A 20,697-nucleotide genomic window follows, 5' to 3' on the forward strand; every position below is an offset into this window, starting at 1 on the left:
AGAGGCCGGGCCTCTGCCGAGTTCTAACAGGCTCAGGGAGTTTAACTTTCCAAGTTCTGTTATTTTTACAAATGCAGGAGGAGAAACATCCTCTGAGTTCCCTGAAGGGAGGACCAGAAAAATCAAATGGCTTATCTGTTAACTTTTTACTGAGCTCCTCCCTCAGTGCTCTAAGTGCTGGAGATAGAGCCTGAACTCAAGAGAGGAAAACCTTGACCTTCACACAAGAGGAAGGGCAGAGAGAGGTGACAAGGACTCAATAGATGACAAAAAGTGGAACCCACAGCGTCTGGACAGAGGCGGAGGGCCATGCAGAAAACCAAAAGCTGAAAGTGTTACTCGCTCAGTCCTGTCCAACTCTTTTGTGACCCCATGGACGACAGCCTGCCAGGCTCTTCTGTCCATGGGATTCTCCAGGCAAGAATACTGGAGTGGGTTACCATGCCTTCCTCCAGGGGATCTTCCCAACCCGGGGATCGAACCTGCATCTCCCTCATGGTAGGCAGATTCTATACCATCTGAGCCACCAGGGAAGCCTGGAAAAAACCAAACCAGGGAGGCTATAGAGGGGCAGCGGGCCGGGCAGCCACTTTAACAAGTGGGCAGAGGAGGAGATTAATTTCACCTTCAAGGACCGGAGGGAGGCAGGGAGTGGCCGACCAGCGGAAAGAGCAGCCTTTGAGAAGGCAGAGAGCCTCTGCGTGGCACGTGTGTCCCGAGCAGTAAGGGCCTGTCTTCAGGCAGCACACCCCAGGAAAGGCAGGTCCAATCACTGCACCCAGAGGTGGGGAAACGCCCTGTGTGTGGCTACCGGGCTCCCAGGCCAGAGTCACCCCCTTGGGGAGGGAGCTGCCGATCCAGAGCCTCTATGAAACAGGCCTGCTGCCTTCCTTCTGCTCGGTTTCCTTATTTAAAACTGGAGATTGATCTGAATTCAAGAACGAAGAAGATGCACGCTCTCTCAGCCAAGGATGCTTCAAGGGCCAGGACAGCATTTCAACACAACCAGGCACTTCTTTCACATAAAATATTGGGTGTTTCAATATCACTTACATATTGGGTTGGCCAAAAAATTTTGGAAAGCCTAAATGGACTTTTTGGCCAACCCAGTAAATCACCAAAAAAAAAATGGTTTATCCTATCCAATAGATTGTATGCCAAGTACTGCATTCTCTCGTTCCCATTTCTCACCCAGAGAGATAAGGCTTACTTCTGATGCATAGTTTAAACTTGTCCATCAAGGAAGATGCGTAGGGGCCAGAAATGTTCCTTCACTTCTGAGTGCAAAGATGGTAAAGTCTCCTACAAACGAACCTCCCAGTTGAGACGTTCAAAGAGGCGGATATGCATCTAGTTCCAGCTCAGAACCAGAGTCTGTGCCATCAGCGTCCTGTGTGAGTGACATTGCAGCTGGCCCTCCGTCTCCTACTGCTGACGATCCTTCAGCTCTGCCATCTCCCACCTCCTCTCCCTCCGCAGTCAGTAACTCTTCTTGCCTCTTCACTCGATGCCAGCCCCTGTTTACCAGCCATTGTACTGTATTGCTGAACTTTTCAAGGTACTGTGCTGTAAGATTAAAAATGCTTTACTTTTTGTGTTTGTTTTTTTATGCATGATTTGGGTGAAAGGTCTTATAAGCCTATTATAGTACAGTGCGTGCGTGCTATTTCACTTCAGTCATCCGACTCTTTGCGACCCTGTGAACTGTAGCCTGTCAGCCTCCTCTGTCCATGGGGTTCTCCAGGCAAGACTACTGGAGTGGGTTGCCATTTATTATAGTCCAGTACTATATAGCCAACTGTGTTAGTTGGGTACCTAGACTAACTTTGTTGGATTTAAGAACATGCTCTTGGAATGAAAGTTATTCATATGTCAGGGGCTTGACTGCCAAGAGACTGCAACAACATTACTCTGAAACAAACAGGTGCAGGGGTCAGCAAACCTTCAGGCCAAACCCAGCCTGCCCGCTATCACTGAGGATAAAGTTTTAATAGCACTCAGCCTTGCTCCTTCATCAGCCTATGGTCGATTGCGGCTTCCACACTGAAATGCAAAGGTCAGTGGCTGCCAGAGCCTAAAATACTTTCTAACTGGCCCTTGACAGGAAAAGTCTGCCAATCCCTGACACAGAGAGATGAGTCCAATCAAGGAAGATTCCTCTTCTGAAATTAGGTCTGAATTCAATCATGAAAAAATCCTCTCAAGCTTTATACTAAATTTTCAGTGAGTAAACTAAAATGTATATTTTTAAAATGACTTCTACATGGCAATTTTCTAGAGACTCCAAATAACACCTTAATTTTCACAAGATATAAACTGTCTTGTGTAATATGTTTTCAACTGTGTCTAAAACCAAGTGAAACACCTGCATGCTCGCCTGGCTCAGATCCAGGCTTGGAAAAGTGACTCAGATTCTCTTTAACAGTTTTTGTTTTCTTTTGTGTGGCTTTTTGAGGATGGGAGAATTCAGTCTGCTTTTCCTGTGACTTGGGGAATTAAAGCCTGTATTTCATTTCTTTCTATGATTTTATCATTTAACATTCATTCTAAATATGTTTGTCTAACTCAAGAAGTCTCTCAACCCCTATCTTTCAACTCATTTTTGGGGAAAACACACACTTGCCTATGATTTATCCGTCAACACCACCCTCGCCCACTTTCCCAGCCAGATGTATTTATTTCAGGTCTTAGTTCCCTCTTAATTCTCTTCCCTTTATTTTCTCTCACAGCCAACTTTTGTTCTGATAATCACATAAATTCATTTAAACTTGTATATTTACAGTAACTCTCCCTCTAGTGGTTAATGTTTTCATTGAACACTATTATTCTAGTTGGTTTTGTTTACCGATGATTTTTCCAAACCCATCATTTCTATTCAAAAGTTGCGTCTCTAACTATTCCTGGTCACTGATACTATATTACTGAGCATTTTTTGCAGCAAAGGTCTTTAAGTGCTACATAGTCCAAGAATATACTGAGATATTTTTCGATCTTTGTTGCTGTATTTAAAGAGAAAATGTGTCAATAACAACACCAGTTGTAATCCAATTCTGGACAGGCTAGAGCTTTGACAAATCTTTGTCAAATCTTTGTTAGCCTCTAGTTTCCTGGGCAGGCAGAGTCTCTACTATAAACAGAAGTCTGAGGATGACACAGTTGAATCTGGAAGGGGACCCCACACTGCTGTTAACAGCTCAGACTGTGTCTGACTGCCGCGGACAGCTCTGCCCAGCTACCCAGCCTGGACTGTCCCCCCACCAAGCCCTCTCTGTGGATTTCTAGTTGTAATCCACATGGGTCCCTGGCTGCCTCACCTAGAAAAACAAAAAGCAGGGCAATACCTGCTCCCCAGCTGCAGACCAAGGCCTAGGAGCCGTTCTAAGATGGTCAGGAAGCCACCATTCAGTTGCTCCTATTACAATTCCCTGATGACATTCCCTAGGCATCTTAGGTCAGCTTCCTATCGCAGTGTTACATCTCCGCTGGCTCTAACTGGCTGGCCTGGTCTACCTTCTTGTGGAACATAAGCCTGGGGCCTCCATTTACAGACCCCTCTTATCTGTAGGGAAGTGGGGGTGCTGGGGGACTTCACAGAGCAAGGACCAGTACCATCATCTTGTAATCTGCCCTTTACTGCTCTTTAATTTTTTTTGTTTTACCACACTGTGTGGCATGTGGAATCTTAAGTTCCCTGACCAGGGATTGAACCAGTGGCCCCTGCAGTGGAAGAATCGACCACCATTCTTAACTACTGGACCACGAGGGAAGTTCCATGCACTTCATTGCTTTTAATTCATGTTATCCTGCCAATGTCCCAACTAGTCCTTTTATTAAATATTATTGTTGCCATATGATAATTTTATCTCAGGAAGTATTTTTGTAGGAATCCACAAGACAAACACTGTTAGGACCTTTATTACTGTTAAAAAGACACCATTTTTTCCTGCAGTGCTTCTCCCAACACCAAAGAAAGACAGCAGGAAAAATAGCAAATAAAGGAGAAGCAATTTATTGTTTATTTACAAATAAACTGTTTCTTTTAACCCTTTGAGGATGGGTTTTACTTTAGGTCTACATAAACTCTACAAGGAGTGAGCGTCAATGGAAAAATCCAACATGAAAAGGTATGTTCAGATCAGCAGAGTTACAAATTACTGCAGAAATGTTCTCTAGGCTTTACTGATGAAAATAACTATTACTAGACCCTCTGCTTTTTGCAGATATACCCAGGGTAGAAACTCTCAGCTATCAAGGCACTGAAGATTCAGGAAGAAATCACCGAACCAGCCCTGGGAGAGAAGAGGGTTTCTGTTTAGATATAAGTGGTCTTCTCACTGTACTTACTTGTACCTTCACAATATACTTTTAAAGGTTTTTTTCCTAAAGACCAGTATCTACTTTTTATACTGTATGATTTCAATGTTAAGGTTATCATACAGTGGCAGATTTTAAAACATGAATTTTATCTATTGAAATAATTTTTGGAGGTAAAAATATTCACATATGGCCTGCCCCGAGTACAAAACCGCACAGCCAATCATCAAACTAATTACTAGTCAGATGCAAATATCAGATACTAGTACTCGGAATTCTGGGACTTGAGAACTCTTCTGCAACAGATTTCAAATTTGCTGACATTAACAACTATGGGAATTTCATTATAACTCTATGAAAGAGAGTCTTTAAAAGTCAAAACCAAAAACAATATCAAAAATAACACATCTACGCTGCTTAACCATGTCTGTAAATTAAGCCAAAGAACTAAAAAGTTGTGTCCAGATTTCTAATGTCATACCTGCAACTGAACAGAGCTGCTCTGCTTTTAAATCTCTTGTATTTAAAGGCACTGTTATTTATCTGGTTTTCCCCTTTCATCTCTAATCAGCACCATTCCCCTTACTGGGTGTGGTAGAAACAACAGGCTTTAGAAAATGACAGAGCTGGGTATGAATGCTGGCCCCCACTAACTGGACCTTCAGTTAACTTCTCCCATCTCAGTTCTCTCAGAGTAAAAGGGGCTCATGATATCTACCCAATAGGGCTGCTGTGGAGAAAAGGGGTCTCAATGAGATGCTGCGTATACAATTTACAGTGCGCACAAAGAGCCAAGTTATCTCATGCCGAGGGCAGTTTGCAAAGTCATTTCACTTCCATGAACCTGTCATGGAAGTATAATCTGCCCCCCCCCTTTTTTTTTTAGTGAATAAGGATATAAGGACTCGGGGGGGAGGCGGTTTTCCTAAAGCCCACGGACCAGGGAGATGGAGCCAGTCTCCCGCACTCAGAACCACCGCCTGCCTCGCCAGCAAGAAGCAAGTCAAGAGATCGACCTCTGCTCTTCAAATGAGCTCAGCAGGGGATGGAATCCTGCTAGGGAATCCTCTTATTTTTCTCCTGTATCCCACCCTCCTAATGTGAACTGCAAACATGCGGTTCAGAATAGCCTTGGCCACGGGGATGGTCAGAGTCAACTGAAGGTTAGAGCAACACTCGGCGGCGGAGGAAGGGGGCCTGAGATGCACAGCACGCTGGGCCCTGCCCTGTAACCTTCTCCAGGAGGAACCCAGCCGTGGCTGCCCCGATCGGGACAGGCAGACGGGCCCGTGAGCTGATTTGGGGGAATGAAGGAACCACTTTCCTGCCTGAATTTGGTGCAAATTATGACTCCTAAAGACCTTCTCTGGACATTTCCACTTCATCACTGACAATCTTGCTGTGTTCATCAGAGTTGACACAGATGCACAGCAAACCGAGGTGGTCCCCACTGCAGCTTCAGGAGGGGGCAGCCTGCCCCCTCCCCATATACCTCTCCCCCCACCGGAGGTCGGTGCCTTCTGATACTGACTTCCAACGACAGTGACTCCACGAGGTTTCATCAACCAGGATGCCCCGCACTCACTTATGGACACGGCTACGGACTTACGGAGAGAGGGTCCAGGTGCTAGAATTTGTCTGAAACCTGCTGCATCCCCTTTGCGCACAAAAAGCCCTAGATGTTCAGTTATAACATTTGCCTGAAAATAACGCTTGGAATTTGGTTTCCAAAAAGTTGTACACTTGGGGCAAAAAAATAATAATAAAAATGTAAAAAAAAAAATCAAAGTATTTGTTAAAATCCTGAGAACCTTAATTGGGCACAAGTAATGATAGAACCATCTGTCTTGAGTGCACACAAGTACATACCTGTGTGGCCTTTTACTTGTAGTTTAAATTTTTGCTGGATTTTAGCAATGTGATCATCCAGTCTGTTACTTTACTCTGGATTGCTTCTTATTAACAGGGTCTCAAAATAATCATCTCATATGGAACAGTGCCCACCTCATACACATTTATCTGAGACTTTAGCACCAACCTGTCCCTAAAATCCCTTGTAGCTCAGATGGTAGAGTATCTACCTGCAGTGCAGGAGACCCAGGTTTGATCCCTGGGTCAGGAAGATCTCCTGGAGAAGGGCATGGCAATCCACTTCAGTATTCTTGCCTAGAGAATTCCATGGACAGAGGAGCCTGGTGGGCTAGAGTCCATGTAGTCAAAAAGAGTTGGACACGATTGAGCGACTACGCTTTCATCTCTAAAATCTAGCCTAAGTAACAGAAATGAAGTAATAACACATAACCTGGGACGATGTCCATGTTAACAAATGGTTTAGCAATTCGATCGAACTTCTAGAAAATACAAGCTGGTAAATACAAAGTAACCAAAGCCATGCTTCCCTGGGGTGAGGAGAACAGGTTAGGACATAGGGAAGGGGCGTACAGACACTCATGCAAATCCAAAAGACATCAGAGATGTTGTGACTATTATTCAACGTAAATATAGAACATTTCTGTATAACTGAAGCACTTTGTTGTACACCTGAAACTCACACAGTAAATCAACTACATTTCAATAACAAAACTGTTTTTAAAAGCCTCAGGCATAGAAAATTGTTTTTAAGTCTCACCTGAGATTACTGGTTTGATCATCAGTCTTTCCATCTTGGAAAATCATCTATAAATTCATGACATTCAACATCTGGCGAGGCTACTAAGAGGCGAGCAGAGGATGCCTGGCCCCACCCTGATGCCCAGAGCCCTCAGGCCATGTGGGGGGGGTTAGAGGGCAGGCAGGCTTCTCATCTGACTGCACTTTATCTTATGGTTGCTGAACTGAGAAGGAAATGGAGTCTCGTCTCCAGAGCCAGCTCAGAACAGCTTGAGAGGAGGAAGACAGCAGGGCTCCTCAAGCTATGTGACACTTGTGGCTTCTAAGAAGTTGGCGTGAAACCCCCAGCCTGTGCAATGCCAGGCCAGGACTTCCTAAGCAACTGCGCAAAGAGCTTCCTCATCTGACATCTGTCTTCTGCAAACACTAGAGAACTTAGGTGACGGCCAAGGATTCGAGGGCGTGAAGGAAAGTGAGTCATGGGACCGAGGGAGGCACTGGAGGCTGAACGAACAAGAAGAGGGAGAAGGAGGTGGCGATGTGCAAAAAAACGAGAGGGAGAAAAGATGGAAAGAATCGAGGGCACCTGTGAAAACATACCTCCAGTTTTCTCCTGGCTCCTAGATTAGTGACAAATACATGCTTTTTGGACATTTAATATATTTTTATTTTGAAATAACATGAGATTTGGGCTTCCCTGGTGGCTCAGTACTAAAGAAACCACCTGCCAATTTAGGAGATGTAGGTTCAATCCCAGGGCTAAGGAAGATCCTCTGGAGAAGGAAATGGTGACCCACTCCAGTTTACTTGCCTGGGAAATCCCATGGACACAGGTGCATGGGGTCACAAAAAATCAGACACAACTAGAGACTAAATAACAGTAAGCATGATATTTACAAAAGAGTTGTCAAGGACAGACAGTTTCTGTAAAACTTTCATTCAGTTTCCCGTAATGCTAACATCTTATATGACACATACATTTTCTGCTGCCATGTTCCTCATGCTATTATCAAGAACAGCAGGAGACTGATTCGCAAAATTAATAATCCCATCTTTGCTCGCAGCAGTTAGGAACCTGGGATGAAAGATGGCAAAGACACAAACATCTGCTTGTGTGAAGGACTCTCCGGGGCAGAGTCCCTCCCCAGCTCCTGACCTCCACGCCTTCAGCTGCCCAGCTGCAAGGACGTGGCAAAGAAATCTTCTCAAAGAAGAGAGCATGGGGGAAATTGCCAAATGATTCGAAATAATTTCTCAGAACCTTTTTTTTTTTCCTTTAAAGTGAAGGCAGTGACACCGTGGGGCTGGGACTTTATCAAAAGGTGAGAAATCTGCTACGAGTGATGAAAGGCACCAAAAAGCACTGAGACTCAAATACACTGTCCCTGGTCCAGCACAGTCAGAGTGTTCATTCAACCACCATCTCCACGTACACACAAGTGAAGGACTAGCTCAGAGCTCTCAACAAGAGCTAACAGACAAGAGCACCTTTGTGAAGGAGATTTTAGTAGAAGGATGAAAAAGCAATGTAATGATACCCCCATTCCTGGGAGATATTAAAGTCAAAATTATATGATAATTGCGGCTTCTACTCCTTCAAAAGAAAGGGAAAGAGAACGCAGCAGTTGAGACCAGCTCCCCTGCTGATGTGGAAGCTGCCAGGGTGATGCTCTCGAAAGAGACACACACGAGCTGCCTGATCCCCCCAAACTAAGCATGTAAACCACTGCCTCCTTGTCCCTCAAGACAGCTGTTCATTTTACAAAAATGAGTTTCACACAATTCTGCTTTGGAATCAAAATTTAAATGCATGTCCCCCCCACCCCAACATCACTGTTTTTTCCCACTAATTACAGAAAATAAAACTTTTTGAAATGCTCCGACACCCAGCACACGATGCTACAGCTGGTGGGCATCTAGGGACATCCACCCACCACCATCAACGTGGCCTCCTCGTCTCAACCTAGAGATGCGTGCCACCCAGGGAGGGGCGGTCATTCATCCGACGCTCCTCAGTCTCTTAACCCACTCAAAGACCAGCGCACCAAGAGCCCGCCCCACACAACCGATCAGGCTTGAAGACGAAAACAGAGTTCAAGTGCTACCTTGATACAAACACAGAGCTTGTCTTACTGCGGGTACTTGATACTTGGTTCTGTAACGTCCACCGCATTAAGACAGAAGCCAGATGACTCAGATGTTCACTCCGAGGGCTTCCCTGGTAGCTCGGCGGTAAAGAAGCAGTCTGCCATGCAGGAGACATAGGTTCGATCCCTGGTCTGGGAAGATTCCACGTGCTGTATTAAGGCCACAGGCCGCAACTAGTGGAGCCGGAGTGCCCTAGGGCCAGTGCTCCACAGCAAGAGAAGCCACCGCAGTCAGAAGCTCGCACCCCACAATCAACAGTAGCCCCCTCTCGCTGTAACTAGAGGAGAGCCCGAGCAGCCACGGAGACACCAAATTAATCAATAAATAGAATCACGAACCCAGAGTTCATCAATTCCTAAGTGGGGAATCCACGGATAAACATCGTAAGATCAAGGAACTCCCTGGAACCATGGGTGACTTTTTACAAATGTACCTGCGCAGTTTTCTGAGGGTCTATAGCTTTCAGAAGATTCTCCAATGGTCTGCTCTAAATAATTTCCTAAACAAAGTAAGAGAGGGAAAGCCTAGAGCGGACACGGGAATAAAATCTCTGACCATCCCCCCACCTTCACTTACCATTACCTTAAATAACATCAAGAACCGTGTGCAAGACCATAAGTCCCCAATATTCAGTCTAAGTGGGTTCTTCTAAAACTTATTTTCCTTTTAAGCAGCTTTCTGTCTTCATGAGATGAAAAGGCTGTCAAGCAGAAGACCGCTTTAGATCACATGTTTGGACAGAAAGACCGGGATGGGTGTCAGGGACTACAGACGCCTGGAGCCAGGATGGGCCGCCAAGGTGGACAGATCCGCCCCTAGCTGCACAGATGCGGGCATGAGATGACTGGTCCGAGGACAAAGGGACTTCAGTGTGAGACCACCCCACGCCCAGGAGGCTTCCGCTGAGAATGCACGAGCGCCCCCCAGCGGTGTTTCCGGAGGTGAGGGGCCGGCCTGAGAAACCCAGACTCCCTCCCTTCTGCTCTCCAAACAGTCTCCATAACTCCTTGTCCAATCTGGGAGGCCGAGAAAAGGAAGTAAAGATGGAGAAAAGCAGCTAAACGCCAAAGAGAAGGAGGCTGGGAGCTGGAGGAAGGCTACCACTGCTACAACATCTCCCACGGCCGTATCCAAAAGCGCACGGCCCCTCCTCAACACCGGGAACTGGCCGCAGCCCTCCTGGACGGGTCCAGGCGCCAGGATCAAGGGAGAGACCTCGAGGACCGGGCTGAGGGCCCTGCCCGCCCCCGACGTGGGGGCGGCCGGCGGGCCACTCCGTCTGCCTCGGAAGGACCAACAGAGGCCTCTGCAATCTCACTGTGGAGAGGACGGAAGCAATGCCACGGCCCTGCTCTTCCACAGGGAGAAGGAAGGAGGTGCCTGGGCCAGAACCCAGCACGGCCGGTGGGTCACCAGCCTAAGACCAGGCTGCCCACCCCTGCGGCCGCGGTCGTCCGGGTCAACCCCGGGAGGCCGGGCCCCGGGGCGTCTTCCAGTCGCTCTCCTGTGAGTCATCGCCCGCAGTGTGAGGCCGCGTGTGTCACCACCCCGTCAGCCCGAGGACCCAGAGCCACAGCCTCCTAGCAGGCCCGACGGCACGGCCCGCCCGCCCGCGGTGACTCAGCCGCCGCCGCCCCGGGCCCCTCCTCTCCTCTGCCTTGTGCGACTCTGCAGATGCCTCACCGTGACACCTTTTCCTTCTTTCCAGAAAAAAAGAAAAACAGGATGGAACGGGAGAGCCTGGAGGGGAGGGAGAAAGCGGGGGACAGAAGCGGGAGGAAGTGGGGGCTGGGGGACAGCAGAGGAGTCAAGGGAGGCCCAGAGGGAAACTGAGTCAGAGCGGCCACAGGAACGCCCCCAACAAAGCCAGGGCACGAGGGGGAGTGGCTGGGGGAGCCCTGCACCTGCAGCCCCGCTGGAACTCAGGGGCCGGGGCCCCCACCTCACAGACGGAACCAGGAGAGCAGGGGTGGCCCCAGGCCTCCCTGAGACCCACGTCTCTGGGGGCCCCACACCCCCTGCTGCCTGCACGTGGCGCCTCACCTCCCTTGTGAACACAGGGCCCCGGGCTCACAAGGGTCCCCCCAGTCAGCTCGCAGCATCCGACGGGCCCCCACTCCAGCCCAGGTTCCCAGCAGGGGCGTTCGGGCTGCTGGGCATTGGTTGGGCATCCCCCAGCTGGGAGCAGTTCCAGGTGGCCCACAGCTCAGCAGCAGTGACTGCCACTGGCAAAGGGGCTCTGTCCAGGGATGTGTTCCTGATGCAGACCCCTTGAGGACCCCAGCCCACAGCCGCGGGGATGGGAAGGGAGACGCCACCACCAGTGAGATCTCTTCGCCCGCTGGACACACCCTCCTGTCCCAGACTGGGCCAAGCAGCAGCCTGCTCTGGGCACGACGCTGCCCAGCTCATGGGCATCATCACTGGGCAATGACCAGTGCCCAAGCACTGCCCCTGCACCGAGATCTGGTTTCCTTTCTTCCTTGCCTTCTCTCCTTTGACACTGTGGGTGGCATCTAACCCTGCGAGACAGAAGGTGTGAATGATCCGCAGCCACAAAGCGGTCAGCGATGTCCTTCTGGCCACTCCCAGCAGAGACTGGGCATCTCCCGGGCATATCAGCCCGAATGATCAAAGACAGACCAAGAAGAGTAGGGGGCTAATATCCTGATGCTAGGAAAATGGGAAATTAAAAAAAAAAAAATCCAACGAACTACAAAGAGATCAAACGACCTTTCACAAGCCAATGAAAATGAACCGCAGTCCTTTCAAACAAGTTCACCAACTTGCTACCAAGTCCCTGCTGAAAGGAAGCAGGTGTTAGAAATGCAGAACGATGCGCTTGAGGACAGATGGGAAACTCCGCTCAACTTTGATCCTTCTCAGCCTGAGTCCTCTGTGTCCTCTGCGCCTCCCTCTGCCCTGAAGCGATGCTTCTCTTGCAAAGGGCCAAGAGTCGGCAAGACCCTCTAAGCGTCTCACACTCACAGCTCACTCCTGCTAAGGATAAAGGCAAACCTAACATACACCATTTTTATTCAGTCACTTGAACAACCCTTCAGAAAAGGTCATCAATTCAAAACACTCTACCTAAGAAAATTAAGCTAAAGATGGGCAGGTTCTGTCTCCATGCGGGTGACAAAGAGCTAAGAGGACTCAAGGGCTGAGGCCCTTGGTCTTTTTCATCTCATGGGACAGCTCAGCAGGCTTTGACCACAGACACTAACTTCAAGAGGACTTGGGAGGCAGCCCGGTGACTAAGTCTCGCCTTAGGTGAGTAGAGTGGGAAAGCATTCAGAACATGCAAATATATGAACCAGTCAGGGAGAAGGACTGCTCGCCCAATAATCCCTCATGTCTGGGCTTCCAGTCATCCATGATCCTTTCTGCAACACAGGTTTGGGACTGCTGTTATTTTTACTTACAGATGAAGACACACAGGCTTATTAGAAAGGCTGGGTACCTTACCCCAGGGTACGCAGTGGTAAAGCCTGGTGGCTCTGGACACAGATTCCAGTTCCCTACCATAAGATGAAGAGTTCTTTCCATTGTACCAGTGCCTGGCTACCTGGAACTGAATCTCTGCCAAAGATAACTGTCTCACTAATCAGACCCCAAGTCATTTCTCAGGGACCAGTTTGCTTCAAAGATGCTACCTCTCTGTTCATCCTCCAGGAATTATGTCAGACGACATGCATTTTAGACACCACTGTGTTCAGTTTCTGAAAAAGGATCATGATTATATCACTCTATTGAATAGCAGCCATGTGGAAAGACTATTTATAAATAAGTTCTATTTGTGCTTGACTTTTTAACCAAAGCATCTTACAACCAAGAGATCCTGAAATAACACAGGATACTCAGAGAAAGGTAACAAAGAGGTATAATTAAAAATGCTGGAAAACAAATAACGTGACCCATGAATCCTTTTCCTTTAGCTTCTTAGAGATGTAAGCTCTTAAAAGCAAATCATGTGAGAAACTCAAAAGGTTAAAGCTAAATGAGTGAGCAGGCATAAAATACTAAATGCAAGTTAAGATCATGCTGAGTACCAAAACCTAATCACCAGTGCATGGCCCTTTTTCTACCTTGAAAAACTAAACAGGCACAATACATCCTAAAGCGATTAAATAGAAAAGAGCACAACATACAGTTGTCAAGGCTCTCTGTCTCCAGATTCTCAAAGCTCGCTGTTCTACCAAAACAACGCCTACAAACTGCAAAAATAATCACTGCCAAAGCTACCCTAGGTGATTACATAAAATTCTTCTAAAAAGCTGAAAAAACTGATGTAATCATGAACAACTCAAGTAAAAACGCTGCTTACCTTGTAGAAAACAGGTTTCACCCTTGTGGATTTTCTTTCACAGCATTAAGCCCAATACAAGTATGCACAATGCGCCAAGAAAATTTGACAAAGCCTAAAATTATTTACTGTCTTCAAATTATCCTTCTCTCTTTTCAAACATCTTTTACAGAGCAAATATTCAAAATTTCCCTAGGACTTTCTGATATCTTTATATTTCAAAACAACAGAACTATTACATCAGACGTCCATTTAGAGACCTATGCAACCCTGGCAAGAGAGAGGACAAATTGACAATGCCACCAAATAAAGACTATCTGAGAATTCTCTTATCCTGAGCTATAGAGTGCTTGAAGATTACTGCCAGGATCCCTTCTGGAAAAAAAGGCTTATCTTCTCTGCCTAACAGCCTTGAAACATTTCAGAGTAAAAATCAACTTTCAAGTCAGAGAAAAGAAAACCACGCACCACGCACGCCTGTGTTTGGATCCGGAATCCACATCCCTGAGAATCAGATCCCTCGGTTTACTTACGTGCTGTACATAGACAGGAAAAGTTCAGGGAAATCTGCTCCCTCTGGGAGCAACGATTCCATCTACAGTCGGCTGTTGGGAAGTGAGTATGACACGCGTTTGCTCTCGCTCTCATCCCCAGGCGGAGGGGGAAAAAAAATCCCAAACTGCTCTTTCAAGTCACATTCACAAGGGCATCCTAGCGCCACCAAGCTCTTCCTCCAAGGCAGCCCCGGGGATGGGGGTGGCTGTGGATTTCCACCTCACGCCCTGAGCCCGCCGGCTCTGGAGAGGTGCCAGGTCAGGACACATAGGGAGACGCTAGAACCACCAATCTCCAGTGCTACGTCTTCCCGGCCAGCTCAGGGGCAGCAAACCACACCAGCAACCCTTTTGGGGACCGCTTTACACACCTCAAGTTCCCAAACAAACCAGAAACTCCTTCAACCCCCTCACCCCCAGAGAAACTGTTTATTCCTTTCAAACTCCCAACTGTTATAATAGTGAGAGCTAATTGCTAACAAGACTGGTGGGGGGGGAGAAAAAAAACAAGGTCCCCACACAGGGGAGGGTGACAGACCACACAAAGAGCCATGACAGTAATAGGCACCCTTGAGGAGAAAGAAGGCGATCAATTATAACCCATTTGCAGAAATTGTGGGGCTGTCAAAAGCCCTACTTACAGCTGTGCTTCATCAAGCCAGGCTGCGTTTGATTTTCAAGGGAAATTATTCCTTATTCTCAAATCTAGTATATGGTGAGTGAAATACCCCAAACAGCACAGGTTCAACCAGGATCTTAACAGAAATTAATGATCCCCAAGAGGGCTGATGGGCCAGCATGGGAAGCCCAGGAAACAGGGAGGGCTCCCTTCTGGGGAGTGACCACCTCCTATGGGCACCAGGGGACATTGCCAGGGCCAGCGCACACTGGACATGCATCATCAAACTCCCAGATCACCATTTGAAAAACAGACAAGCATTGCTTTTAGATGTCACCCACTGTTTCCTAGGCGGCTAACAATAAGAACAGAAATTTTATTTTTTAATTCTGCAGTTCAACACTTCCTTTTCACTACCATCCATCACAGTGATCACTTCTGATGATCACAGATTCTTCTTTGCCAAGGAACAAAGAATATGTAAACTCAGTAGCTGCAATGCATTTGCTTGAATGTTTTTAAAATGTACTGACATCCATTATTATTGGTAGATCTCTTCAGATTTGAAAAAGATGAGATGATAACTGCTCTAGACTTGAGAGGAATTTGACAGCAAGTGCTTAACATGCTAATATTCTTTTTTAATATTTCTTTCTTCTGTATTCCTTGGCATTCCTTTGCTTTATCCTTTAATCATTTTAGCAGTGAAAATGAGCTCAGAGGGCTCCAATTTCGAGCTCAACTGCATCCTTCATTCCTCTTCTAAATTTCTAACTGATGCCCCAATGTTCATTTTATAAACCTTTGCTTACTTATGATAAGTACTGTTAAGTAACAGAAATGGAAATAACCTCAACATGGTAACTTTCTGCAGATTCATTTCACCGAATCTTAACATAAAGCTTGGAAAAGCATTTCCTTCTTAAGAACTGTAACTTGGAACTCAAACAGATCATGGCAGAGAGGAAACCATTATCCCTGATGGCATTAATGACCCTCCCCCACCCCCAAGCTGCCACCATATGCCAGTGCCCCCAGGCACAGGATCTTAGACAGCCCAGCTTCTTGAGGGTTTCCTTAGCATTTGCCTTGTTTAAAAAATTTAAGAGAGATTTCCCCAGAGGTACAATGGATGAGAATCTGTTTGGCAATGCAGGGGACACAGGTTCGATCCCTGGTCTGGGAAGATCCTACATGCCATGGAAAACTGAGTCTCTGTGTGGCAACCACTTGAGCCCGTGGGCCTAGAGGCCCAGCTCTGCAACGGGGAGCCACTGCAGGGAGAAGCCCATGCGCCACAATAAAGAGCAGCCCCTACTTGCCACGACCAGAGAAAGCCCACGTGCAGCAACCAAGACGCAGCACAACCAAGTGTGAATTAACTTTTCTTTAAATTTAAGACAAGGGAGTCCAAACACATCCATTTGATGCTGTAGGATCCACTGCTTCATACACACACACACACACACACACACACACACACACACGGTGAATCTGAGCTGTAACACTGGGTTCCCAAAAGTAAACAACCAACCGGAGTTGGAACAGAGCAGAAAGACGAAAAATCCATATGACTTCAGTTTAGTAAAAGAAATTGCCTCCTGGTTATAACCAGACCAGTGAAAGCAGCTGCGTAACTGGTTTGCATGAGGAACTGGGAAGGAAGAGAAGGGAGATTTTGGAGGAGGTGGATAGGGAATGGGGTGGGATGAGAAAGAAAAACAGGGAAGAGAGGTAAGGACCAGGTGTCAGCAGCCACTAGAATCAGCCCTGAAACTGGCAAGCTCTAACCCCATCCCCTCCACCCCAAACCGAAGGCCACCAGTCACCTGAGGCTGTACCACTGGCCATGACCAAGGCACCAGCTCCTGGTAGCATTAGTTTAAGCCCAACTGGGGTGTGGCCAGGCTGTAAGTCTTATTCAAATACCTGTGATGGTTTATATTTCCTCTTCTTGCTTTGTATTTAAGATGAACGCGCGAGAGAGAAACCATGAATAATCTCAAGGTCAGTTAAAACTGGACTCTGAACTAAAAGACATCATGTCAGACGGACCATTCCTGAAAGGAGAGCTGACTAAGAACAGTTGAAAATGCAGGAAAGGAATGTGACAAGCGTTGGTGAGAATGTGCAGAAATCGGAGCCATTGTACATTGCTGGTGGGAATGGGAAACGGGTGCAGAGCGGTCTGGGCATGACAGTCAGACTGTTGCGCAGAAAGCGAAACACAGAATTACCACATGACCCAGCAATTCCACTCCGAGTGGCGGACCCAAAAGAAGTGAAAACAAGCTTTGAAACAGATATTTGTATGGCAGTGTCCCTGCAGCATTACTCACAACAGCCAAACGCTGGAAACAAGCCACGTGCCCATCAGTAGATAAACAAGACGTAGTATATACATACAATGGAATATCAATCGGCCATCAAAGCAGTAACGTTCTGATACAGGCTACCACACAGAGGAACCCCAAAAACATCATGCAGAAACAAAAGGACAAATATTCTATGACCACACTTCTATGCGGTAACCAGAATAGGCAAATGAGAAAGTATAATGGGGGTTACCGTGGGACCAGTGAGTGGGATGAATAGGTAGTTATTGTCTAACAGGTAGAGGGTTTCTACCAGGCAGGATGAAAAAGACCTGGATGGGAATGCAAACTAGTACAGCCGCTATGGAGAATAGTGTGGAGATTTCTTAAAAAACTGGAAATAGAACTGCCATATGACCCAGCAATCCCACTCCTGGGCATACACACCGAGGAAACCAGGTCCGAAAGAGACACGTGCACCCCAATGTTCATCGCAGCTCTGTTTATAATAGCCGGGACATGGAAGCAACCTAGATGCCCATCAGCAGATGAATGGATAAGGAAGCTGTGGTACATATACACCATGGAATATTACTCAGCCATTAAAAAGAATTCATTTGAATCAGTTCTAATGAGATGGATGAAACTGGAGCCCATTATACAGAGTGAAGTAAGCCAGAAAGATAAAGACCATTACAGTATACTAACACATATATATGGAATTTAGAAAGATGGTAACGATAACCCTATATGCAAAACAGAAAAAGAGACACAGATGTACAGAACAGACTTTTGGACTCTGTGGGAGAAGGCAAGGGTGGGATGTTTTGAGAGAACAGCATTGAAACATGTATATTATCTATAGTGAAACAGATCACCAGCCCAGGTTGGTTGCATGAGACAAGTGCTCGGGCCTGGTGCACTGGGAAGACCCAGAGGGATCGGGTGGAGAGGGAGGTGGGAGGAGGGATCGGGATGGGGAATACATGTAAATCCATGGCTGATTCATGTCAATGTATGACAAAAACTACTACAATATTGTAAAGTAATTAGCCTCCAACTAATAAAAATAAATGAAAAAAAAAGAAAAAGACCTGGAAATGGTGATGGCTTACACAAAACTGCGAATGCACTTAATGCCACTGACACACACTTCAAGATGGCGACGACGGGAAACTGTATGTTTCGTGTATTTTACCACAACGAAAAGACAACACCCTTAAAATAATCTTCAGCAAAATAATAGTAGTAAAGGAAAACTTGCGTAATTTTTTGTGACCTTCAGGATGCCTGAACACAGATTCTCCTTGTCAAACCACCCTAATGCACGAATGGCCACATTTGCCCTGCTCCTCAGTGGGACGTCAGAGGTCATAGAGGAGGTCGGGCCAGAGTCAAGGGTTCCTACTAGAACTGCACTTTCAATAGAGAAGGAAACTATTTCCTAAAAAAAAAGAAAAAGTGTTGGCCGTTGGACCTAGGGGTAGGGTAACTCCATCTCTCTTCCCCCACCTCAGGCGCAGGCAGGAATTAACACTTGCCTGCGAATGTCCTTCGTCAAGATCTGGGACAGAGTCTTACCCTGAATGTCTGCTCCTTCTCCCTGTGGGAGGCCTGATCCAGCGTGCCATCAGTCTGACTCCTTTTCAGGCCAGTTGTGACATCAGGGACGTTGCTGAAATCTGCGTGAAAAGTGACAAAAACATAGGCGAGTTTGGCCATCTGTACAGAATAGTAGTGACCAGCTTAAAGGCTCAGACAGAGAAAGAGCGAAGGAAAAAATTAAAACCTAGAAGGCAGGACATCATGGTCCTCAGTGATACAGTAGTTAGCATATGCACAGCTGGGCTTCTGAAATAGACCTGGAAGCAGCAACATCTGGCTGTTTGGTCAGAGAAGGCCAATGACCAAGCAAGACAATAACTTAAATGCCTGGCAGATTTTGTCAAACTCGATTGTTGTACAAACTTCACTAAGTACTTTATATAAAGTGTTGGTTACTTCCCTTTCTTTATTTTTGGCTAGGTGATGGTAAAGAATAACTGGGCAAACCAGGGATGTAACACCATAGATTCTTATTACAACCCACAACTTGCTCATTTGCAAGCATAATTGTTCTTTTTCTGGCATGAACCACAATTGCAATGTAAATTGAAAGTCCCAAGAGGAACAGCAAACCTTGTTAACTTCCAGAGTTAGAGTTAAGAAATAATATAAAAGGATGAGTTAAGAAATGATATAAAAGGTTAAGTAGAACATGTGGTTTTCCAATCTGCACTTATACATGTACACTATTTTCAATAGTTCTTTCCAGAGGTTCTCAAATTAAACTCAAGAAAGATGAAATGACCAGCTTCTACCAAAACCACACACAGGTTTTCATTCTAATTTTTGTATTTAGTAGGCAAACCAGATGGTTTCTGATTCCAGTCAACTATAACAAGTCATCAAACTCATACCTGTCTGAGTTGATCTAGGCAGAAAAGACAGCGATAAGACAGTGGCAAACCATCCAGCATGCAGGGGGCAAGGACAGTGGTCTTTAGTAGACCTTTAGAAGCTATGGGAGCCCTAGGAAGTTGATGGACCTCATGGACAGAAATGCTGGTCCATGATCCAGGCTGATATTACCAATCACTACACAAGAGGAGACCTAAAGAAAATGCCTTAATGGTCTACAGAATTCTAGGGCTCTTATTTCTTCTTCCTTTTACTTCTCCCAACAACCTGACCCCACCCAGAAAAGGACCACACTGTCTAGGCCACACTTCATTGTTGTTGGCTGTAGTTAGCCCCATAACACAGTGCTGATCACAAAAGCATGAGCCATCCCTGGGCAAATTTCAGGAAGAAATGACAGATGGGGATACCAAACTCACCTCTCCAGGCCCCTAACACCACACCAGAGAAGAGTCCGCTCGCCAACAGGCTGACCACATGAGAAGCAAGGTCAGACTCTAAACCAAAAGTGATGCACCCCACTGTTCCTCCACCACTGAGGCTGCTACATGCACCTCTGTGTAAAGAAGACCGACCAACAGAAAACAGGTCACATTCTTCCTGTATTCAGCACAAACGCACCTCTCCATCCATGCATTCAACACGCACTTTTTGAAAACGGGCTCTTTTCCAGGCACTGTGCAAGGTGCTGGGGGTACAAAGATGATGAGACGCAGTCCCTGCTCTCAGGATGTGCTTCTGGTGAGGGAGGGGGAGACAGAAACATAAGCACAGCAAACTACCAGAGATGACGTGAGAAGAAGCCACACAGGGCTGAGAAGGGCCACTCTGGGAGGAAGTTAATTCTCCCTGGGGCCCTAACAGCCTTCAGAGCAAGGCAGGCACTTCAGCAAAGTCTTAAGTGGGGGATAGTGGGGGAAGGGGAGGGGAAGGTAGCCCAAGGGTGGAGGAATTGATGGAAGGCAGGACTTGGGCAGAAAAACAGGCCAGAAAGTCACAGCAACAGAGACAGAACGAGAAGGAAGGATCCAAATGAATGCAGAATAGCATGAACACAGGGAAGTCAAGTGAACACAGAGAGTCTGCACAGGTCAACTCCACGGGTCTCCTCTTCGCCACCTATTTCATGTAAGGAGATGCAGACAAGGCAGGCATGAAGGCAGAGTGTGGCTTTCATGTCTCAGGTGACAGAGTGGATGGGACAGAAGTGGGCATCCCAAGATTGGCTTTGCCAGAGCTGAATCTGAGATGCACATGGACCATCCAATGCAACACACCTAGGCGTCCAGTGGTGAAAGAAAGGTCTGCACAGGAATGTGGCTTTAGAGCCATCATCATCCACTCGGCCGTGAAACCACGGGGATGGATGGT

At 46.7% G+C, this 20,697-nt stretch overlaps 1 protein-coding gene across 8 annotated transcripts in view; it reads right to left on the bottom strand.

Annotated features, from left to right (window-relative positions):
- The window catches only part of TIAM2 (TIAM Rac1 associated GEF 2), a 244,678-nt gene that overhangs the window by 33,922 nt on the left and 190,059 nt on the right, over window positions 1-20,697 (bottom strand). For 5 of the 8 annotated variants that reach the window (XM_070461588.1, XM_020880120.2, XM_020880121.2 and 2 more), the window contains one exon: window positions 18,448-18,548. In XM_070461588.1, the coding sequence (XP_070317689.1) occupies window positions 18,448-18,548 (101 nt within the window). Of the gene's footprint in view, window positions 1-13,399; window positions 13,694-13,846; window positions 14,272-18,447; window positions 18,549-20,697 lie in introns of those variants that run through there. The other 3 variants (XM_020880124.2, XM_070461589.1, XM_020880125.2) reach the window with 3 other exon arrangements.

Source organism: Odocoileus virginianus, chromosome 34 (genome assembly GCF_023699985.2).
Source record: "Odocoileus virginianus isolate 20LAN1187 ecotype Illinois chromosome 34, Ovbor_1.2, whole genome shotgun sequence".
NCBI lineage: Eukaryota > Metazoa > Chordata > Mammalia > Artiodactyla > Cervidae > Odocoileus > Odocoileus virginianus.